At 41.1% G+C, this 23,435-nt stretch overlaps 1 protein-coding gene across 1 annotated transcript in view; it reads right to left on the reverse strand.

Moving 5' to 3' along the window:
- Positions 1-23,435, reverse strand: part of ITSN1 (intersectin 1) — a 203,743-nt gene that overhangs the window by 60,546 nt on the left and 119,762 nt on the right. Inside the window, exons 17-21 of the mRNA XM_028115148.2 lie at positions 17,675-17,802; positions 14,617-14,846; positions 12,709-12,830; positions 3,707-3,954; positions 1,286-1,445 (exon numbers count right to left, since the gene is read on the reverse strand). Of these exons, the coding sequence (XP_027970949.1) occupies positions 1,286-1,445; positions 3,707-3,954; positions 12,709-12,830; positions 14,617-14,846; positions 17,675-17,802 (888 nt within the window). The remainder of the gene's footprint in view (positions 1-1,285; positions 1,446-3,706; positions 3,955-12,708; positions 12,831-14,616; positions 14,847-17,674; positions 17,803-23,435) is intronic.

Genomic DNA, 23,435 nt, shown 5'->3' on the forward strand with positions numbered 1-23,435 from the left:
CCCTTTTTCTCCTTTATCTTTCTCCAGTCTCTCTTCACCCTCCCTCTCCTAGAAGAAGAATGCTGTCTTCTTTCTGCGCCCTGCATGTGCTTCCCAGCCCCCACCATGACGTTCTTGGTGCCTGACTTGCGGTCCCTTTCTCCCTGGTGCCCTCCCTCCGCTCCGCTCCCGTGATTCCGGGGTCACAAAGCTCTCCACTCGCTCACGCTCTTGCCTCCCCCACTCTTCACCATCGGTTTATCCTACTCTGTCCCAGGTCCCAGGTCCCTCTTCTAGCCACACTACTCTCTTGGCCTGATCACCACCCCCCTTTCTGCAAACAGCCAAGCCGGGACAGAAGCAAAGGGAAGGAACCCCTGCGGGCGGGAGCTCCTCCTCCTCTCCTGGGTTGCAGAACACACACACTCTCCCTATTTTCCATCTTCTTGCTCTGTTCTCTTTTTTGAAGAGCTCACACGTGGCCTCAGAGCTGATCCACGTTCCCACTGCCCGCTGGACGGGCCCACCTGGTGCCCCACGTTCACCTTAAACTAAACACATGTACAACCCAGCTCCTCCAACTAAAAATCACTTTCTCTTTGTGCCCCCATTTCTCTCTGAGGTCAAATCCTTCGCTCAATCCCCCACCGCTCTCCTTTCCTTTGGCTCCAGTAGAAGTGTGACTCGGTCTTACTTAGCGGTCGCTCCTGCCCGATGTCCTCTGCTTGCACCTCCCCACGAACCTGCTCCAGGTCAGAAGCTGTCCCCCCACCCCCAAATGCCTGCCCGATGGGCACTTGCTCTGTTTGATCGTTTACAGACGTTCCTTTATCTTTATTGTATTAAGTCAATGACTGCTTTATTGTATGTAGTAATATTCAGAATTAACTACTTTATCCCGTTTCCCTGTAATCAGCCAATCTTTTCCGATATATACTCACTGGTCTCCCCAAATCAACTGGCCCAAGCTTTTCCCCAAACACTCTGATCTCCTACCTTAAAGCCTCTCCTCACGGTATTTGCTGGCTGTGAGGCCAGCCCACCCCCCTTGCAAATAAAATCTACCGAGGGCAAGATGCTGTTCAAATGCCACTTCTTCAGGGAAGCTTTTCTGGTCAACCTGTGCAAGGGATTACCCTCCTCCGAACTCTCCAGGCTCCTGAACGCTATTGGGAAAACGTGACCTGAATCTACATGGCCACCTGACCCAGATACATACAAATAACACTGTCCAGAAGCACTTGCCAAATGTGCTGGTACTGGGTACAGAGGGCCGGGTCTTCACACTCCCCCTGACTGCCTTTACCTGGCCTAAGACAGGAGATGGAGAAGAGCCAGTGGCTGTGGCTGGAGTAAATGCTGATCTCTGCCTTAGCTGGCCAGCGCTTGGGACGGTGAGCGAGGGCTGGGCGGCCCACGCGTCCCAGTTGTCTGTTTCCGGCTTCTCACTCGTGCTGGTGGGCCACCTGGAAGGAAACGTACGCCACCGTGAGAAGCGAGTCTTTCCTATGCACCAGCTTTCACCCACGGCAGACGGAGACTTATGGGTTTGTTTGTTTGTTTTTTAATTTTATTTATTTATTTGACAGAGAGAGACACAGCGAGAGAGGGAACGCAAGCAGGGGGAGTGGGAGAGGGAGAAGCAGGCTTCCCGCTGAGCAGGGATCCCGATGCAGGGCTCGATCCCGGGACCCCAGGATCATGACCTGAGCCGAAGGCAGACGCTTGACGACTGAGCCACCCAGGTGCCCCTTATGGGGCTTTCTTAAGTTCAAAAACAAGACGGGGAGGAAAGCGCTTCAGACTTGGGTTTGGGTCCGAGCTTCACACCCTAGCGACAAACCTCAGGCACATGACAGTAGTCTCTCTGAATGTTCATTTCCTCATTGATAAAATGGCAATAATATTCTGCCACTTTGTCATTTGTAAAAACAACAGTGAGGCCAGCAAAAAGGAAGTTAGGCAGCACCTATGAAAACATGCCGGCTTCGCAGCTGGCGCTCAACACCGTCTCTGCCCCATCGGTCCCACAGCGAGCACCAGGCCACGTGCCCAGCCACCAGGGTAACAACAGGTGGTACCCTTACAGCAACCAGTCATGCTGGAGCTGGGACAATTTTAATTTTGTGATCTTTATAATGTTAAATAACTACATCTGTGCGAGTGCAAACCCAAATGTAATTTACTTTTTACGTCTTTATGAGACATAAACACAACTGAAAAGCAAAATAATTCCTTTGAGGGGTGCCTGGGTGGCTCAGTCGGTGAAGCGTCCAACTCTTGATTTCAGCTCAGGTCACAGCCGTGTGATCAAGCCCCACTCTGGGCTCTGCGCTGGGCATGGAGCCTGCTTAAGATTCTGCTCCCTGTCTCTCTGCTCCTCCCTCTCTCTCTCTCTCTTAAAAAAAAAAATTCCTTTGTTAGACTGCACATCCTGATTCTGGGTTTGGAAAATAAGACACCCATAATTATAGCAGCAGAACTGAACACCACACGTATTGCAGAAGAGTCACAATGACTGAATCCACAGCAAAACAAAATCCTAGAACACATGGTATTTGTCTTCTATGTTAGCCTAAGCTTTAGTTTAAAAAAAGTCAGAACTTTTCAATCAAGATCAAGACAGAATGGGAGAGTTTCAACTTGGAATCATGCTAATGGAAGGCTACTTTTTAGCAGAGGCTAGAGAGGGAGGACCTTTCGTAGCAACTACAACCTTTTACATGAAAATAGGAGTATGAAAAATTTGTTATTCCTTCCATCCTTCCCTCCACTTCCTCTGCCCTTGGTTACCACGCTCTTTTCTCCCCTCTATTTGAGCCATCTGATCTTTCTCTAGCACTACGTCTCGATTCCTGGCCTTCCATCTGTTTCTTTTGAAAGATGATCAGACTTGAAAAAAGAAAAATTAAGATACTTCTTGCTCAAATCACTCCTATCTAACTGCCTGTCTAAAATACTTTTACGGGGCACCTGGGTGGCTAAGTCGGTTTTAGCGTCTGCCTTCAGCTCAGGTCATGATCCCAGGGTCCTGGGATCGAGCCCTGTGTCAGGCTCCCAGCCGCTCTGCCTACTTGTGCTATCTCTCTGTTAAATAAATAAATAAAATCTTTAAAAAAATACTTTTCGACAACTGCACACATAGATCACGGTCCTCTAACCGAAAGTGTGCACAACAGTTACCTCCATCATTTCAAACCTCTGCTCACACACGGTTTTTAATGCCATTTCCTGCTGACCAAGGGTGCTGCCCCAACATATATGTACCAGACCGATGACAGAGGACAGAGGAAAACTTTAGAGGAAAGAGCTTCCTAGCTTGTTCAAAACCACGTGACTGAATTCAATTTCTGTTTCTGACCAGCAAAAAAGGGCTGGTTACATGCAGGAAATGACTGTGCTGATTGACCTGGGTGTGAGATCATTAGGAAACGTTATTTCTCCATTTCTTCCACAAGAAGGAGAGATACAGACCAATCCCGAGCGCAGTAAGAGGATAGGCTTTATTTCGCGTGTGCCAGGACAAATCACTGCGGAGCCATGAGATCATCAGATCCAGGTCAGAGACCGTCCTCCGCAGTTTGCTAGCCCAGTGGTCAGAGAAAGGGGTAATGGAAATAAGCCCACTCCTTTCTGCAGACGTACGGCCCAAAACCATAGCAATACTTTAGAAAGATTACTGAGCGAGGAGATGAAAAGTCCTCAGAAAGAGCGTGCCTACACGTACGTGGAGCTGAAGTCAGCCCAGTTGTTGGGGGTCGTGGAGGGCTCTGGAGCGGTCACCGCCACAGGGGTGGGGGGCTCGCGCACGGCCAGTTTGGGTGCAGGCACAGAGGCTGGGTCAGGCCCGGGTTTGACTGGAGCGGGAGCCTCGTTTTCTGGGATTTTCTCTGCATAGTTTGCAGGGAACCAGCCCGTCTTTCCTTTTAATTCTCCTCCAAGCCAGCCCGGTTCTCCAGTTTGGCTTTCGTCCACCTGCAGGAAAAGTCACAGAGTTTAAATCAACCTGTAAAGACACCAAGCGCTCTCCCAGGACCAAGCCCCAAGCCTCCGACCCTGTCGGATGGGCACACCACACGGACGCCTCTTCACTCTATTCTCATCTGCGTGTCTGGGAAAACTGTCTCTAAACATTAACTCTGAACAAACAGTATGTGTTGTAATGCAAGGTCTCATTCTTTCTGCCTTTTTTTTTTTTTTTTAGCTTCTCTCCCCCTTTTCTAGCAATGGCAGTTAAGATAAAGGGCCTAAAGTCCTCAGGTCCATAGTTGAAATTTTTAGAGTTACCTTGAATTGGAAAGTGATGTGACAAACTTCATCACTTGGGAGGTCACGGAATTATTAAAAAATAATTTGACTTGGGTTTATGATTTAAAGCTGAAAGCAAAGGGTGCGATCAACATTAATCAGCTCAAAATCTCTAATAACTAAGTGGTATTTGTTCAGCACAGGGATAGGAAAGATAAAAACACAGTCTTAGATGGTTTCCACAGGAAGCAAAACTGATGTTAAGCCATTTAAAAGCTCTTCTTTATTTGCTCATCATATACCTAATTTAAATTAAATTAAAGAAGAGATTATTCATGGCAACGGTCAATTTTATTAAGGTCCTATGTTTTTCTTTTATATAGATTTAACTTTAATATTATAAAAGTGCACCTGAGAATACAGATTTCTGCTGTTTAAAACTCTCACAGAGGCTATTATATCAAGTGCTTTCATGTTTTCATTTTAATTCTAACTTAAAAGCATCATTCAAAATCACCAGGACGGTTCTACCTATCGTTATGAGTTACCCCCCCTATTTTATAAGCAACAGGAGAACGACTTTGGAGGAAAATGATTTCACTATTATTGGAGGAAAATGATTTCACTATTAGAAAACTATCTTCATTACTGAATCAAATCAGAGACCTGATCTTATTTTTATCCCTTAACAGATACTGCCCGAGGAGGTAAAACATTGGACACTTCATCAGACGTTAATGTTGCTTTTTAGAAATCACAGAAGTGAGTAGGGAGGAGCTTAACAATGACTTTGGAAAAACAGAAAAAATACCAGTTTTCTAACTCATTCAAACATACGGTAAAAAAAATAATAATAATAAAAATAAAAAAATAAAGCTCCAAACTATGGAACCGAACATCTACTACCTGTATTCAGTGCAGAGTAAGTGTAAACGTATATTAGCATACTTGAATTTTCAACATGCTTGGGATGGGGTGGAAAAAGTAGAATTACATGGCTTACGACTTAACTCGAGATCTAATTCACAAAACTTTCAGTGGGTAGAAGATACTGGCACTCTGCTCCACCTTAAGGCACCCCTACTGTCAGGGGTAAAAGCAATTTTTAAAAACTGAGAATGCTCCAAAAAGGAGTTCCCCAAGATAAAGAGCAATATTGCTTCGGAGGTTCTATTTTTTGCTTTACAGTTCTGACACTCCTGCTAACGCTCACATCAGATGTGAACACATTAGCCACTTTTCATTCAACTCCCCCGCACTGTTTTGTGCTTACGTTCCTTTTTCTGGGCAGCCCCAACTGTTTCTCTAGATGAGGATTTAAGAGGACATTTTTTCCCACTTGGATTTTATGCGAAATGCAAATGGCTAAATGCCTTTCCTTCTTCATTTATATTTACTGGTGATACTGTGACACATTTAAACATCGCCACAGCTTTGCAATGGAAACAGCTGTTTTTAGGCCAGATTGTGCCGGGGGCTCCCCAACTCCTGGGCAGGTTCAACGACAGTCAAGCTCCCACCCCCCTCCACTTATCTAGGACCAAGGTGATGTCAGGCAGGAGTGAGTAAGGAAGGAACTTGAGCCTGACACAGTGACCTGGCCTCCAGAAGGCGAAGGGTAATGATCAAGAGTAGAGCTCAGCAGACTGCCCCAATTTAAACACCAGTTCTACCATTTATTAACTGGGTGACTTTGGGCAACTTTCATCTCTTGGTGCCTCAAGTTCTTCATCTGTCACATGGTAATGATAGTACCTATCTCATTATTGGTGGCTATGAGAATTGTGAAATATTTAAAACACTGCCTGGCATCTGAGAAGTGTTTAATGATAGTTTTAAAAGCCACCTACCTCTCCTGCTGTCCCGCTCTAAATCTGTACTGAAGCTCTCTCATTTGGGCTTTTGTCCCGTTCTAAGAGCCTGGTCTTTACCCCCACTTTAGGGAACCATCCCTGGTTTTCTGTATGGGGCGCTCTCTGCTCTAGGAACCTGCCTGGGACCCCGGGCCCTCTGCGTTTGCCTTCCGCCAGCAGCAATGCTTTAAGGGGCTGGATTTCAATCCTGCATCATGGCCTGTGTGGAACTGCTACTCATCTGTCCAAGTAGGACCTCCTCAAATGTCCTCTGCTTGACTCAATTATGTCCTGGGTTTTACTGTCATTCCCTTGACACAAAGGGTCTTCTCTGGTTAACAGGACTTTTGGGACTGACATCTGGAATTGGATCTGAAGCCCTTTGGGCAGGTCTAGCTTGTACCCCAGGTAGCTGATCACATCCAGCCCTGTTCCCCTCATAAGATAGAAAGTGTGCTTCACCGCTGGAAAGCGTTTTGTATACTTAGGAAGCAGAGAAGGTATCATATAAGCCTCTTATCTCTGCCAACAAGAGTCTCCCCATCCTTCAGGGTAAAAGATCCGTTTTTCCCTTTTAACCAAGGAAATTCACTGGTCAACTCTGACCAACCAAGAGTCTCAATAAGCCCGATTTGTTCTTATAGGAATCCATTAATTTTAACGAATAACTTAATTTAAAATTCAGAGGATATAAGAAAAATTCACTCTTAACATTAAATTTACCACTTAGAAAAAGCACAAAGGTTCTCATATTTAAAGGAGAACTATTTCTTCCTGGATTTGGGAAACTTGACCCAAAATGCCAATCCAATGGTGGAAAAACAGTATATAAGATTAGAACAGAAAAAGAGTTAGGCATACGGGGCTGGCTATAATGTGGAGTTTAACGTACATAAAGTAGATTCATCTCCTGGTGGCTCTAAGTCAGGGGGACCTGAAATATTAAAAATAGTGGTCTTACTACACTTTCATTTAACTAGCCCCACCGCAACACCTCAAAGCATTTGGGGATCATTCTAGTGGAACATCAACAAAAAGGGAAACACAAACCCCAGATGGTGTGCACGTGTCTCGAACGTTACCAATCTATTCTATAGAATGTTAATATACACTGTAGGCTGCAGGGTTTGGATTCAACAGTCGAATGCACATAGCAGCTATGAGGTTTAAGTACATATGGCTGAAGCCTGATAACACGGTCTCCTTTCTCAATGTTTATATGCTTCACGGCTGCCAAATTCATCCGGTAGCGTGAATATTTCTGAAATCTCTGACCTTGTCGCAAAGAAGGAAAGAGAAAGTCCCTCTCCCCTCGCAAGCATGACACAGAACAAGGACAGCAAAGAGATTTAAACTGTGTACCAACTCAGAGGAGCTGGTGGGACTGCCTGGGATGTGGTGGGGCTGCCTGGGATGCGCTGAGGAGTACGGGGGACAGCACATGGTTTCTGCATCTGCCAGCTTGAGAATACAAGGTTTTCCCAAAAACTTTTGGGTTGGAATATGAAAACTGTTTTCTAAAGCTCTAATTTAGAGGTCATCAAATTTCTCCTCAGTTGTAACTACTAAACTCTACCCTTGCAGCGCAAAAGCAGCTGAAAGCAGCGTGCAAATGAATGGGTCCAGCTGCATTCCAATAAAACTTTATTATAATAAACAGGCTGGGGGCTGCGTATGGCCCACTCCTGGAATCGGATGTGTACTGGTCCCTCCAAACAGTGATGATACTATGGCCACTTGTTACTAAACAAGCCAACCTCAGATGTTAAGGTTATGGAAATCGAAGGAAGGCAGGAAAGAAAAGATACTGACTATACTAAAAAAAAATCTCCATCCAGAGAAAACAAGGAAAAACAATGAGTTTAATGTTACATGAATAACACCAAATTAGAAGATAAGCAATTTTCAGAATGAATGGAAGTGGTAGATTGGCTGATAACCAATAAAAAAGTGTCCTTTTTGGGATATTTCTAAGAGGATATGTTTCAGAAATGATTTAGGATTATTCTTGATGGGAAAAAGGCATTACGTTAGATTGGTGATTCCCAAAAGTGGCTGCCTAAGAGGTCCACCTGGAGAAGATTCTGAATCCTGTATATGGAGTAAAGTGTCCAGAGTCTCTGCGGGTGAGCCCTAGAACACTTATTTCTTCTAAGCTCCATGAACAGTTCTAATGTCCTCAGTCCTGCACCACCCAGACCTGCTGAGTTAGATGATCAGCCTGTGCTCTTAAGACAAACTTCAACAAAATGGCAGTGAGCAAAGGTCTTCTAAAAATTTTTTTTTAAGTAGGCTCTACACCCAACATGGGGCTTGAACTCATGATCCCTAGGTCAAGAGTTGCATGCTCTTCTGACTGAGCTAGCCAGGAACCCCTCTTCTAATTTCTTATGCTATTCTAATACATCATGGATGTCAAATTTGATCTATTCACTCTCCAAATACTGGGACCTCCGGATCAGAAGATAGGCCATCAATGTTCACAGCATTTAAGTTCTAGCTGTCAAACTCAAGGTCAAACTCAATTAAGAAGCTTCCATTAAGAAATTCTTCCCTGGGGCGCCTGGGTGGCTCAGTCGGTTAAGCAGCTGCCTTCAGCTCAGGTCATGATCCCAGAGTCCTGGGATCGAGCCCCACATAGGCTCAGGCTCCCTGCTCAGCCGGGAGCCTGCTTCTCTCTCTCCCTCTGCCTGCCACTCTGCCTACTTGTGCTCTGTCAAATAAATAAATAAAATCTTAAAAAAAAAAAAAAAAAGAAGTTCCTCCCTGAGCATATCAGTCCATTCTGATTCCTTTCCTCTTAAATTCCTCTCAGAGTTGGTAAGCATTCATTGAGAACTTCATCAGACATTTGCTTTTTCATGCGTTTCTCCCTACTTTTCTAAGAAGACTTTAAATATATGAATGGCAGACATCATCTTATATTTCTTTATATTATAAGCAATATTTAGAACAGGACTATATACAAGATACTACTTTTATTTTTGTCAACCATGGAAAAAAATATTTTCTGGAGAAAACCAGACTGATAGTTCTTTTCAAAAACAAAAGACTTTTTAAAGCTCCCTCCAAGACTGCCGATGTTAAAAAAGGAAATGTTAGACTTCTGAAATCTAATCAGGAATAGTCCACTAATTTACAAAGAAGTTTGAGAAATCAGAATCTGACGTTTATTGTGCCCACAAAAATAACTGAAATCCTGATTATTCAACCAAGAGACTGATAGTAATGTTTTACTACATATTTTCATGATCATGTAAAATAATAACTTCAAACTTCAGGGAATAAAAAAATGTTACTATCACATGTCAATTTTGGTGGGGTTTTGTGTGTGTGTGTGTGTGTGTGTGTGCGCGCGCGTGTGCGCGCACGCGCGCTGAATGTTAACCTCGTGCAGATAATATAGCTGAATGCCATTTGGGATGTAATGCTGCACTGTGTAGTAGAAGAAGACACTGCTCGTCCCCTCAGCAAGCCAGTAAATTATGCCTAGCCGTACGTTCCATCCTTCATGACATATTTGGGATGTCTGAGATAAAGCAAACACCATTCCAGAAATGGGTATTCATTCTGTTATACTTAGTTAAAGTTGGATTTATTTTTAGTGTTTCATTAAAACTTACAAATGTACTTTGTAAATACGAAAATAATATAAAAGTACAAAAAATTAAAAATGAAAGCCCCCTCTTTACTGCCCAGCAGTAACCAATGTTAATGGTTTCATGTCTATATTTCAAGAACTTAACCACACACATAAAAACATTCACATATACACACACATAGATTTTTATTTAACCAAAATGCAATTATACTGTACATACTGTTTCTGCCTTTTTTTTTTTTTTTTTTTTTACTGGTGAGCTTATCTGTATGTGTAGATCTATACAATTTTTTTTCACATCTTAAATCTTCCTGCTTAGCTGTATCATAATTTATTTAAACCATTCCCTTACTTCTACGGGGCTTTTTTGTTTTTACCAACAATGCTGCAGTGAACCTTCGTCTACAAATGTATTTGTGCATATGCCAAGATACTGTCTAGAGGAGGGAGAGTAACAGAATTTCTGGGTCAAGGGGAATAAGAATTTTAAATTTGAATAGGTATTGTCAATTGCTTTTCAAATAACTTAGCCAATTCATATAAGCATGCTGACAGCGTGTATTTGATCTACTCTCCTGCATTCCTGACAGAGCTGGATATTACCAAACCTTTAAACTTGCTCAGGTGAGAAATGAAAAATGCTATCTGGGGTTTTTTAACTTGCATTTCCTGATCACCAATGAGATAAAGGCTCTTTCTGTATATTTTTAAAATCACATACTTTTCTTCATGTGTGAATATCTCTTCATATCCTTGGACAAGTTTTGTAAGTTTTGGGTTTCTTTCATATTAACTTTTAGGAGTCTTTATATAATATGGATGTATTTTGCAATATACAAGTTTTAATTATTTTATATTGTCAAATCTGTCCATTTTTACCATTTATGGCTTCTGGTTTTAACTCAGGAAGGTAGTTCTTTGCCAGGAAATTATTCCCATATTTTCCTTTTTCAAAAAAAAAAACTTCTTTTAAAGATATTTAACTTTTATGTTTAAACTACTTGGAACTTATTTTTGTCTGTAGCCTGAGATGGAGACTTAACCTCGTAATTTGCCAAATACACAGCCTTCAAGTTAGGCCTTAAATGGAATCTGGCAAAGAGAAATCCGGTACACAAACTTTTATACCTCTTCTTTTTCTTTTTAAGCAAAACCTACCACACAAACTCAAAACATATTTTTACTGCCATGACAACACCCGAAGATATATGTACTTACACAGAATTAAAGTGATTTAAAAGAAGAAAACATTTAAGAAGATGCAGACTTCCTGACAGTTACACAGACTTACCCATTCCCCTTTAACCTCCACCAGGAAAGCAAAGGTTTGAAAGCAAGGCAAAATATGTTTAATGAAATGTTTTATTTTTACAGCACATCTAAACTCTATTCATCTAGTCAAGCTGGTGGTTAGCCAGTTTGAGGAAAAATATCATTGTTTCAAGACTATGTTTCCAAAATATAGCAGTATTTTCTCATTAAAGTATAGATCATCTAGAACACTTCCTTACTGTAACATTTGTAACACTTCCTGATCTCAAGAAGAGAGCGCTACTTTTCTGGACCTTGTGTTGCAACAAAATCCAGTTTCAAAAACTTTAAGCTCTTTTTTTTGTTTCAGTGTAAAGAAACAACTTTGTAATGAGGCCCTCTCTGATGTCACATTGTACTTTCATAAGTTTTAGCATCCCAGCATGGTATTTTTATATATTTTAACAATTCATAGGCTTTAAAAGCCGCAATATTTCAAAGATGAGGCAGTATGAGTAAAGCTGCTTCAGGCCATTAGAAAACACAGTGTGGCAAAGAGTTGGTGGTGAAGAAGATGCCTTGCAACACCGTCCACGTGTATGGAGCACTGTGCCCGCGCCACAGAGAACCCAGTAGTTCTTTCCGCGAAGACTAAGTGAAGCTAGCACGCAGGCCTTCACACACTGTTTGCTGAATGAAGGCTGGACTCTTATGTGGAGAGGGTGTGTTATCGTTACGGAGATTTTGACTTCTAAAGGATCTGATATTTAGCCTTGACTCCCTTATTTTAAGCCCATGATAATTTGAGATAAAACTGTCAGAAATAAAGGGGAGAAAGGCCTGAGACTCTGAAGACCAAACACGTTGTTCTTTCTCTATATTTTGGCTCACTAAGAATCACAGAGTCTCCACAGAGATCTGATGTATACATGCAATATGCATGCATGAGTAATACTGCAATGATCTGTGCATTACCCTTTAACTTCAAAGACACCTACTACCGGTACCACAAGCACATTTGTCTCACTCAGAGTTCTTTTACAATTTGGAACCATTCCCATCTTTAAACAAACAAAAAATGCCAAGAGTAATGCAAAGTTTGACCACTTCTATGACTCTTAATTCTGAGGTTATTAACTAGACGGAAGAACTACTGTTTTCTTTCAGAAAATAATTTAGGTTAACCACATGACTTTATTCTTTCTTAAAGTGGTTACTATAGTTTGAGTTACAATCACACGAGTCTATTTAACTATTAGTATAATTCAAGGAACTATGACAAAGCAAAATTCTGAACTCTTTTATCTGCTCATTTACAGAGTAAGAAGGCAGATTAACTGTATGTAATTCACACAATTCAAAGATCACACAATTAAAGGAGAAAAAAAGATGCACTGACCCAAAGATACAAAAGTTATCATTGGCCAATTGTGAAAGTGATGATAAAGCATTTTGCATTTAAAACTATTTCTTAAAGACTATTCATAGTATTTAAGCAATCTAAACTCTGAAATTACCAGACCTTTACAAAGTTAAAAACAGGCTAAGGCTGTGTGATAAGAACCCATTTTCTTTAACACCTTTATTTTAAAGTGCTGCTAGGATACATTTCTAAATATCATCTTTCATTCTAATAGGAAAGGAAGATTGAGCTCATACTTCAAAAACCCTGGATTTCACACTCGGTGACAATTTCACTCTGTCAAATAAAGTGCAAGAGGAGGACAGATGCTAATCATTGACAGAAAATTACACTTTGACTGGAGTCTTTCTTACCATGACTATGTCTCCAGGCTGGATCGTGATCTCATCGTGACTTCTGGATTCAAAGGGATAGAGCGCTCGGTAATACACCACCTTTACATTCTCCTGTGCAGAAATTGTAAGTGGGCCTTTTTCTATTTACAAAAACAGTGGGAAGAGGGGAACAAAAATAAAGCATTACACGGAACATGTATGCATGACAACAAGCCCAACAAATGACCTCTCCCCTGCTGTTGACCTTAACATCTGAACTCTTCCCATCTATTCAAGGAATTTCTGAAGCACATACTTCGTGCCAAAGGAGAGCCAAATCTGGTGTCAGCAACTTAAATCCATCAGAGTTCACTGGCTGCCACTCCCTGAACAAAGACCATCCCAATGCTCATTGCAGCGAGGCTGTCTTAGGTCCTGGCTGAGGCTTCGGTAGCACACATCTGTAAAGCATCAGGACCTCTATCTACCCCCCGCCCCCCCCGCCAGGGTGCCGAGTTCAATGCAGCAGTTAGAATGTGACCCCCGATCTGAATCAGCCAAGAAAACTCTTTTGGCAGGAAGCAAAGAAGCACAACTTCCCACATTTTTAAAAGATTTGGAAATGCTGATATCTTTGGCCGCTAAAGCAATCACATAAAACGTTAAGTGCTGACTTCACCAACAATGATTATTATTGATAATCCCCAGTGAAGTAAGTCTTCCTCCACATCTCCCAGGGGTGGGGGAAATGAGCCTAATGACAGACCTTATATGAAACTACTTTAGAGTTTAAGTAAAAAATTTTTTTTTAAAATGCATGCAAACAGAAGACAGTCTGACTTCCGATTCACTTAATAGTATCTAATCACGGCCCTCTGAACTGTTTTACCCTAGAAATGTAGGTATTTAGCCATACATCTATTTTCTCTGAAAATCAGTGAGGGGAAGGTATTATCTTCATGCAGTCTGGAACTGGATGAGGTGCCACATTTCCCACTGACCACAGGAAGAAGAAATCCTCATTCTATACTAGGAGGAAACATAAGGAATTTAAACTAATGGCCTAAGATCGAGTACTGGTGAAATTATTATTCATATCAAAGGCAGCATTAAAACATAATTTTGCTTGCCGGACTTTCTCCCTGGACTGCAGGCATCCGGATGTGGGGCCCAACTCTGAACCCCACTCCCATCTCTGCCCACTATAAACAGGAAACAAGTAAACCCTATGGAATAGTGTGCTTCTTTCTTTCCTTTCTGTATACCAATAAAAAGCACACTGATAATCGAACAAATAAAATTGATATAATCTGCCATACAAAGGAAAAGGCAATCCCTTTCTTCAGCTGAGTATTATTTACAAAGCTGCACAGTACCATAGACCCACACAAGAATCTCAAAAATACATGCTAGGTTGCATCTGATACAAGAGATAACGTTTTCTAGCGATTTCAAAGACTTTCATTTATCATGATTTAAACAGGCAACTTACGATCGAAGGGCAAAAAACAGTCACAGTTTTCAAAAGGTCAAAAACACGCTTTCATGTAGCATCGGCTGAAGACAGATCACCGTAGGCAAGGGTGCCCGAAACCGCTCAGTAATTCCCAGAGAAAAGAGCAAACTGGAGAAGCAACAGGTTCTTTCCAAATCTGGAATACAGGTTTCTGGATGGGGCTTGGTAAGGAAACTCACGCCATTTTTGTCTGCAAAGGCCCTGGATGCCAGTGTGAGAGGGACCAAAGGCTGGTTGGGTGGTGGAAGATTAAACTGGCATGTCAGGAGCCTACAGAATGAATATCTGCACTGTCTGAAGCAAAGGACCCTGGCATTCACACCTAGCTCTATGAAAGGAGCCAAGACAGGGCCTGCCTTAGATGTGGGACTTCCTCAGGACGATCTGGCAGAGAAAACCTATTTGCTAGAATGACTTGTGGCCCCTACTACCTGTGGTGGACCAGGGTGCCTGGACAGCTGGCTTGGCTGGTTCCTGATGCTGATGGAAAAGCCGGCTCATCTTGTCTTGCGGGTCCGGTTTGCTTTTCTCCTCACTGTCCTTCTTCTTGACACTCTCCTCCCTTCTGAGTTTTTCTTCATCGTGGATCTTCCTTGGCCGCTGATGCTCATCGTCCTGCTGCGCATGCTCAATCCACTGCTTGTCCCTCTCCTGAGCTCGTCTGTCAACAAAATGCTTGATTACAGCCAGGAAGCAACTCCAGTTTCATAATGCTGTGGGCTCTTTTCACAGAAAAGGCTCCAGCTAGCAAATGGGATGGTCCATGCAGAGAGGATACTGTCCCTCTGATGGAGCAATCAGAGTCAATAAGACAAAGGCTCTTGGGGCTCCAATTCTGAGGGAGATGATGAAAGCACAGGACTCAGAAAAACACAGAAAGAAGGTTCCTGATGTATTTTACCAGGTGTTTAGAAGACTAACAAAGAGACTTCTCAATGATAAAACTGGTATTTCACTGCAAAAAGCCGTAATACACACAGGCACGACCGAGATGAGAGCGCGTACCCCGACGAACACACACATAGCCCCCCAAAACTGAAGGCAGAAGCAACAGATTCATTTGAACCCTTTAGGTGGTGACCATCCTGTTACTAAACTAAACTAAAATGCTCTGGGCATTTGCTGAACCCGAAAATTCTGTGTTTGTCAAAGTAACTGACATGAAGGGACAAGTGCAATGAAATCTAGGCCCCGACATCTAAGACAACCGCAACCTGAAGTCCACAGGACTGGACCGGGGACGATTTTTGTCTCACTGCACGATCATCTACAAGATCAGAAAACACTTTAGAGAAACGCACATGCAAAAGTAAGCGATACGATGATAGTCACAACTAGTCCTCCCCCTACACGAACTCCATTACCCTTCACACCAGAGGAGGAGGTCCTATTAACGTCCCGACTTTTACGCGGGAGAAAAATGAGGCAGAGATATTAAAAGGCTTGTCCAAGGTCACACGGCCACACCTGCCCGGGGCTCAAGCCCAGGCCGCCCGGTTCTAGGCTCCACACCCTGAACTGCTATCCTGTGACATGGCCAAAGCACAGGTCATCTCCTGGAATTAGGAAACTGCCAAAGGAATATAATATAAACAAAGAAAGCTTGTATTCGCCATTTAAAAAATATGATATTTATTTCTACCCTGTATGCATATGAAAATTTAATGCAGGAAAATTCTCAACTTAAATTTTTCATGTTTTACTTGCTTTTAAAACATCTTTTAAGCACAAAAAAGTTTTTTGGAAATGGTCCCGTACCTATGTTGTCATTTGTAACAGCAACAAAAACACACAATAGAACTTGCTTAGTATTTGCTGCTAATAAAAGTCATCATGTATAGTGTATAACCATGTAATTTCTGAAATTAATTTTTGGGTACTACTTATATGAGTAAAGCAGGAGATGTACCTTTTTTGTATTATATTTTGTGTTGACTTCTACTCCGTAGAAATGTTAAAGCTCAGTACAGTATGCTGTGAATAATCAAAGTGTTTTATCAACTTTGAAGATAAGGAAAGGATGGAGTTAAGGTTAATCAGCACATCCAAGAAATGAATCCTTGAACCATACCCCAAGAAAACCATAAAACAGTCCTCTAAATTGGTTAGAGACCCTACACACCTGTCTACTGGTAAACTGTATAGGTCCACTTATACAGGGATATTTGACAGTACAGTGCTCTGAATATATTTTCTCTCCCTTATGATTTTAACATTTTCTTTCTCTAGCTCACCTTATCATAAGAACACAGTATATAACACACATAACATACAAAATATGTGTTAATTGGCTGTTTATGTTATCTATAGACTTCTTTCCAGTCAAGAAGAGTAGGCTGTTAGCAGTTAAGTTTTAGGGAAGTCAAAACCTATACTCAGATTTCCAACTGAGCAGGGGGGTCTGTACCCCTAACCCCCTTGTTGTTCAAGGGCCAACTGTACTACACATGCCCACAAACTGTATACCCCTCTGGGTAGTTTAACTGAGCTTAGCCCACTAAAGTCAATGATTTGCCTCAAGTTACGTTTCTTCATCTTTTTTCTTTAATATATTAGGAATATTTTTTAAGATTTTATTTATTTATTAGAGAGAGAGAGCACGAGCAGGGGGAGCAGCAGGGCAGAGGGAGAAGCAGGCTCCCCACTGAGCACGGAGCCCGATGTGGGGTTCGATCCCAGGAGCCTGGGATCATGACCTAAGCCAAAGGCAGACGCTTAACCAACTGAGCTACCCAGGAGCTCCCTGTATCTTCATCTTTTTATTCTAATTTCAATAATCAATTTTTACAATTTATACTGCATCACTGAAATATAGTCATTTTTGTTTCCTGGAGTCAAAAATTAATTGAACTTTAAAAAGCAAATATCCGGTAACAAAATCAGACACATCGAAAGTTAATAAATAAATTTCTACGACTCATGACAGAAAGTTACCAGTAAAAGTAACAAACCACAAACACAAATATTCAAACAAAGATGAACAAATAAATGTGTCTGGATCCTAAGCAGCAGCAAATTTTCTCCTTTTGTACTCAACTTTAATTTGCAGTTGAAGAAAAGAAGAAAGAAGTTGGAGTGGCACACTGTCTGTCCTACTGGAGAAAGCCTGTGTGGTGAGCGCTCAGGGGCTTTGATTTCAAACCCAGCACTCGGGATAGCCAGGGTTATTAAAAGGCTGTGAACTGGAAACGTATTTTGGTCATTGGCATGCAAATGAGCATACCAAGTGTCCTAATTTCCTTGTATAATTCCATTTATCTACATAGTAGTAGCTTGGGAGAGCTCTGGAAACTAACCAAAAACTTCAGGGGGTACTTATATATGCAAAGATTTATATACACACGTATTTGTGCTTGCACACACACAAACACACACACAAAAGACTGAAGGCTCTTTCTGATCAGTAGGTACTTGCAGAAGCCCCACAAAGAATAATTAATACTCAAAGTTCCTTCCAGATGGGTCCACGATCCACAGGAAAAGACTCACCTTTGGGCTTCTTCTTTTTGTTTTTCTAATTCTATGATCTTTCGCTCTTGTTCTTTCTGTTTCAAACGTTCGGCCTCTATGGACTTCTGTTTCTGCAGTTGCTGCTTATTATGTATTTCTCTTAGTTCCTATAAACAATCAGGAAACAGTTCACATAATGACACGAGGTGACAGGCATCTCCACTGTTTATCAGCATGCAACATTTTCATAGTGAGGAAGTCTAGTCATTTAGGAGACTAACATCTCAGATTTGAAAAACATTAGCTTGGAAAACTGAAATCACGCTACATTTTGACATGACTGATCTACAGGAGCTGTTCCAGATTATATTTTAGTGAGTCATAAAACATTACACCATTTTCCATTACATGCTTTAGAAGGAACTTGCTAGTGATGGGTATTAGAGAAGCTATGTTGTTCAAGACTCGGCAACAAAAAAAAAAAAAAAAAAAAAAAAAAAAAAAAAAAAAGACTCGGCAACAGAAACGGACTTAACCAGTTTTAAGGTATGATGATGATCATCAATAAAACCCTGAGGTACTTGTGATAATGAATCAACACCAGCCTCTACTGGCTTGGAAAATACACACACCTCTTCACACACCGCCTCCATTAAAACCTCACCTTCTTATGCTATGCTGCCTTCGAACAAATGGACATCCCTCTGTTCACAACCTTGACTGCCCCCAGCAAATCACACCCTTCCAGAGCATCTTCTCTTGCTAAATCCAAGTGTGAAGCTGTCGACTTTCCCAGACTAACCCATCAGTCAGGTTGAAAGTAAATGTGATAATATGACGGTCACCATGTTGGACCCAGCTTCCTCATTTGGTATCAGCCCCCAGGAAAAACAGGGATTTCCTTATCAGACTACTGGGAAAAAAAAAATCATTTTATGATATTTAAAGTACTCAAGTCAGAAGTTTAAACACCCCAAAGTGTGAAGAATAAAGAAATGCCTGTTGAGGGAGAACCCATAGAGGTTCCATAGAGGATCCCAATGGTCACTAATAGATTGTCACCGAGACTCCTCTTGCTTGTGTCAACAATAAATCAGATGAGTCAGTATCCAGTAGAGCCAAGGATGCATTTCATTTTTTTCCCCCTGTCTCTAAGGGTGCATTTCCAGTTCACTTCCTCATCTGGGTAACTCGGGCTAGTCCCCCGAGATGGCAGCCCTGGGATCTTTTTGGTAAGCTGCCAGAACTAAAGTAAGGTCTGCCCTGTCTTCTTCATCTTGTCCACTGGCTAAGTTCAAATGGGTAGGTTTCCTCTTGCCTTAAACTCCTACCTTTGGATTCATTCAGAGACGGAACAGAGGTAGAGCACTGTCTATAGAACATCAGTGTTAAAATGCACTTATTCCTAGAGAAAAGCCCTAAGGGTTAGGCTAACCTTCTTCTGCTGGCTAGACTGTTCTCAGGATAAAGTAAGAATACATGGACGAGTGTTTTATAAACCAGAAGTGACTTTGGGAGATCCTAAAAGGGATCAGTGAGATACAAGGAAAAGCGTTTGGAGATCAGGAGGTTAGGGTGAGATGGTACTGAGGCGGGTGCTGGGGGGAACAGCTGGAGGGAAGTAGGCACAGGGAAGGAAGGAAGGGACTTTGGAGGGGAACCAGCAGATGAGACCGGGAGTATCTAGGCAGGATGCAGCAGAAAAAAGCAACTCTGTAAGGTACACATTCGTGGACTATGCCCTATGGCAGATGCCCTGGGCATGTGGCTTGGATTTGATATTTTACAGACAAATGGAAAAAAGGGGACACTTCCTAGTGTTAGAGTAATCTGTACTCTTGGCTCCAGTTAATCTCTCTATGTGAAAAGGAAAACTGCAGTGGGGTGATATTAAATCAATCTCTAAAGTCCTAAAAGAGGGACCCAAAAGTTGGGTCCTGCAGGGACAGCAATGGCCCACTCCATCATTAGCCCAATGGCTGAGACCCTTTAAAAGGAAGGCGGGAACAGTGACTGAAAAACTTTACTTTTTTATTTTAAAATTTCATCTTCAGTTGCATAAAATTCTTAGGTTCGGAAAGAATAATTTACGGCAATAGACAATATTCAAAAGTACTGAACCGGGAACAAAAAACCTGGATTCTGATCTCAGGTCCCTGACATAGGCCAACAGCTGAATCAGAGTGGATGACCCTTGGGTTTTCTTTCAGCTTTAAGATCTGTTAAATTCTTCGACACTGTTGATCACATAAAAAAATTAGTCCTTGTTTATTTTATTTTAGTGTCTCTTATATTTAGGGTTTTATTCTTCTTACGGGAATAAACCAAAAAGGCATAACTAGTAAGCAAAATAACTGAGCTGAAATTAAATACAAAGGAGTAAGAAATGGCAGGGGAAGAGTAACATTTTAGTTTGATGTTCAGGAGCCTGATTATATATTAAAATAGAAAAGCTGTTACTTTACCCAGGAAAAATGTATTTCTAGAAGAGTGATATTCAAAATATTTAACAACAGGTACTGTATAGCACTGGCCAACTGGAATGAACGCTGCCCTTGATGTACCAAGGCATCCGTGAAAAATGGTTTTCCACTTTACCAAAGATTTACAATGCACATTTCCTTTCTATACGGGGCTCTAGTGATTGAATGTTAACTTACAGATCATTAATTACCAGATAGAAAGTCAAGACACATGGCACTAAAGCTAGGAATATTTTAGGAAGCACTATAAAATAAAAAGCAATAGGAAATGAATATAAAGAATCTACAGAAAGAAAATCATGTTATTAGTAAGACAGTTTTAAAACCAAATTTTAGACTTATCAAATATCCAAGGAGGAAGATATTTTGAAATTTTAAAAGCACATTTATTTTTGAGGATAGCCACATGACAGGCCAGGCTGAACCCATCCTTGAACTGTGTAAATAAGCTGCAGCTTCAAGTGTCTCCAAGGAACTGGAACTTGCAAGAGTCATAAAATCACAGATGTCAAATAAGGTAACAGAAGGCCCTGGCATCTCATGATCTAGATGTGAGGACTGCAAAGTTTTTCTATCATTTCCTTCATCCAATTCAAATACTGCTGAGCACACCACTCTAAGAAAATTAAGATGCTGCAAATAGGCAGGCAATCCAGGTCTTCCTCTCTTTCCTTGGACTTGGGAGCTTAAGGCAAGGCAGAAAATTCATGATTCCGAAGCTTGATAACTTTTTTCTAAAAGCTGAACTTGTAGGAAGGCCATCTGCAGAATGAAGGAGTATTTCTGAGCATGACAAGGGCCTTGTGGGGCAGAGTCCCTTCATGCGGGGGACAGAGGGCTTTGTACTGCTCTGTCATGCCCTTTCAGCACTACTGTTTAAGAGGCTAGAGTGCAATCACAGTTATTTAAAAGTACCCTTTTAATTCCTTCAGGGAAAAATTTCTAAGGTGACAAATAAATCTGGTATAACTAAATTATTTATTTAGGAAATGACAGAACCACTGGGAGAAGTAGCTACAAAAAGCTTCGTGACATGAATTGTATCACCTGAGGTCAACCTCATCGAGGTGACCCTGCATGTTCGATTAAGTCTTGTCACAGTTATTTCTATATTATAATGAAGATAAAAATAGAACAAATAAGAAATTACTGAGACCCGGGGCGCCTGGGTGGCTTAGTTGTTAAGCGTCTGCCTTCGGCTCGGGTCATGATCCCAGGGTCCTGGGATTGAGCACCCACACTGGGCTCCCTGCTCAGCGGGGAGCCTGCTTCTCCCTCACCCACTCCCCCTGCTTGTGTTCCCTCTCTCGCTGTGTCTCTGTCGAATAAATAAATAAAATCTTAAAAAAAGAAATTACTGAGACCCAAAATTCATGATCTCACTCATGGCTCTTGTGAAAATTATTTTTTCTATAATCAACAGCCCTACTATAGTCACATATTTATTGGCTGGATATTCACCTAGCAATATGGTATTGAGTATACAACCTTGTTGATTTTTCTTCTGTGAGTTCTATTCAAGAGTATGAAATGTTTTACATAGGTATAGTGCATGGTAATTTGATATCTCTTAATAGAGTATAATGCCTTTCTTAATAAAGAATAATGAAACATGCATCGAAGAAGTTTGAGCTATGTGTTACAAATGCCTAAGTAAAATAAAACTACAGAATGTGTAGTGCATGTAAATTAAAAGGTTAAGATCTTTATCACCAATAATATCTCTAGAATCCTAAGATGTAACAGTGTCTTCGCCAGGGTCTATGAATAAACTTTGGCTCTGGGAACACTATGAGACAGCATGAAAACTGGACTACACAGGCATTTTTCTTGCAGAGAAGGCTCAGAGCTTTTACTGGATTCTGAAAGGGGTCTCTGATCAAACACAGATTATGAGCCACCATCGGAGGATAACTGGGAAATAAAGATTCTATCATGTATTAGCAGAGATAAATGAAAATAAGCTCGCTTTTAACTTTCTTCCTTCAACTCGGGGGGAAAAAATCACTTATTTCCCTTAAAGAATTAAGATATTTGTACCACAAAACATCTTTGGACATCCTATGGCATACACCCGAAGTATTTCAAAAGCAATATGCTGGACAAATTGAATACTCCAGAAGATTCAACTTTTTTTTTGCCCTGAGAAACATGGCTCACTTTCAAATTTACTAATGACAGTTGTTTTATTGCTTGACTTAAAAACTGTGACTATTTCTCCTTTATTTGGACCTAGAGACACTCAAAAATAGGAGTATTATGTGAAGCGGTATTACTGGGAATACTGAGAAGTATCCAGCAGAACAATATGTATGTGATTCCTTTTAATAAACATTACTTTATATACATGCTTATGAAGAGACAAAAATTAACCAGCAATAGGGGCCTGGAAAGGCTAGTAGTTAATGGAAATTTATTGCTAATTTGATCATTTAATTTTTTTGAAGGATTATTCTGCCTCTCGATTTTACCTCAGGCTGTCTCTTGGAAACATGAGACAAAACAAACACACCTTCATTACTTGAAATTCATGAACTCAACATTGTAAATCAAAATAAAACTGTTTAGGACATATCTCTTATGTTTATAATAATCTTTATACTATTAATATGAAATGGACCTAGGAAATCGATCTAGATGTCAGCATCAAAAATCTCAAGGGTTTATCTCAACCTAATACCTACAGGAAGTCAAAAGCAGAAGTGTTTTTATATAAATAAATGTCACTTTATTTCTCACCCAGGGATATTATGTAGCACACAACATCAGAATTTTTAAAAAAGCTTTTTGAGTTTTAAAATACAGTTTTAAAATATCCCAAGTAAGTTGTTGTGGAACAGACTGAAAGCCATTAAAGAATACCAATCAACAAACCCAGTGAGGACAGGGAAACTTATACCTGCCTGAAAAAATCTGAAAAGTAAGTATTTCAAAACATAGAAACTGTACCCAAATCAAAGAAAACTGATAGTCCATTCATCACAAAATTATAAAATGTATTCACTCTTGATGCATGAAAATGGGTGGAATACCAAAAAAAAAAAATTGATCAGTTTTTAAATTCTGAGAGGGGTATATTAATGTTTAAAAACATTATTCAAATATTATTCTAAATCTGAAGTCATTATTCAACCAAATAGAATTCCAGTTCCCCATGGAACAACTGGTAGTCAATCTATCGTAAGTGCGACAGGAGAAGCAGAGAGCAATGCATTGGGATGAGTGTGCATGCACGTGTGTGTGTGTGTGTGTGTGTGTGAGAGAGAGGGGGTGGTGAGGAGACAGGTGGACAGAGGGGAGAAAAGCTAGGAAACCCT

Source organism: Eumetopias jubatus, unplaced genomic scaffold, assembly GCF_037043125.1.
Source record: "Eumetopias jubatus isolate StellerSeaLion01/CBP00866 unplaced genomic scaffold, mEumJub1_p1.0 scaffold_1, whole genome shotgun sequence".
NCBI classification, from domain to species: Eukaryota; Metazoa; Chordata; class Mammalia; order Carnivora; family Otariidae; genus Eumetopias; species Eumetopias jubatus.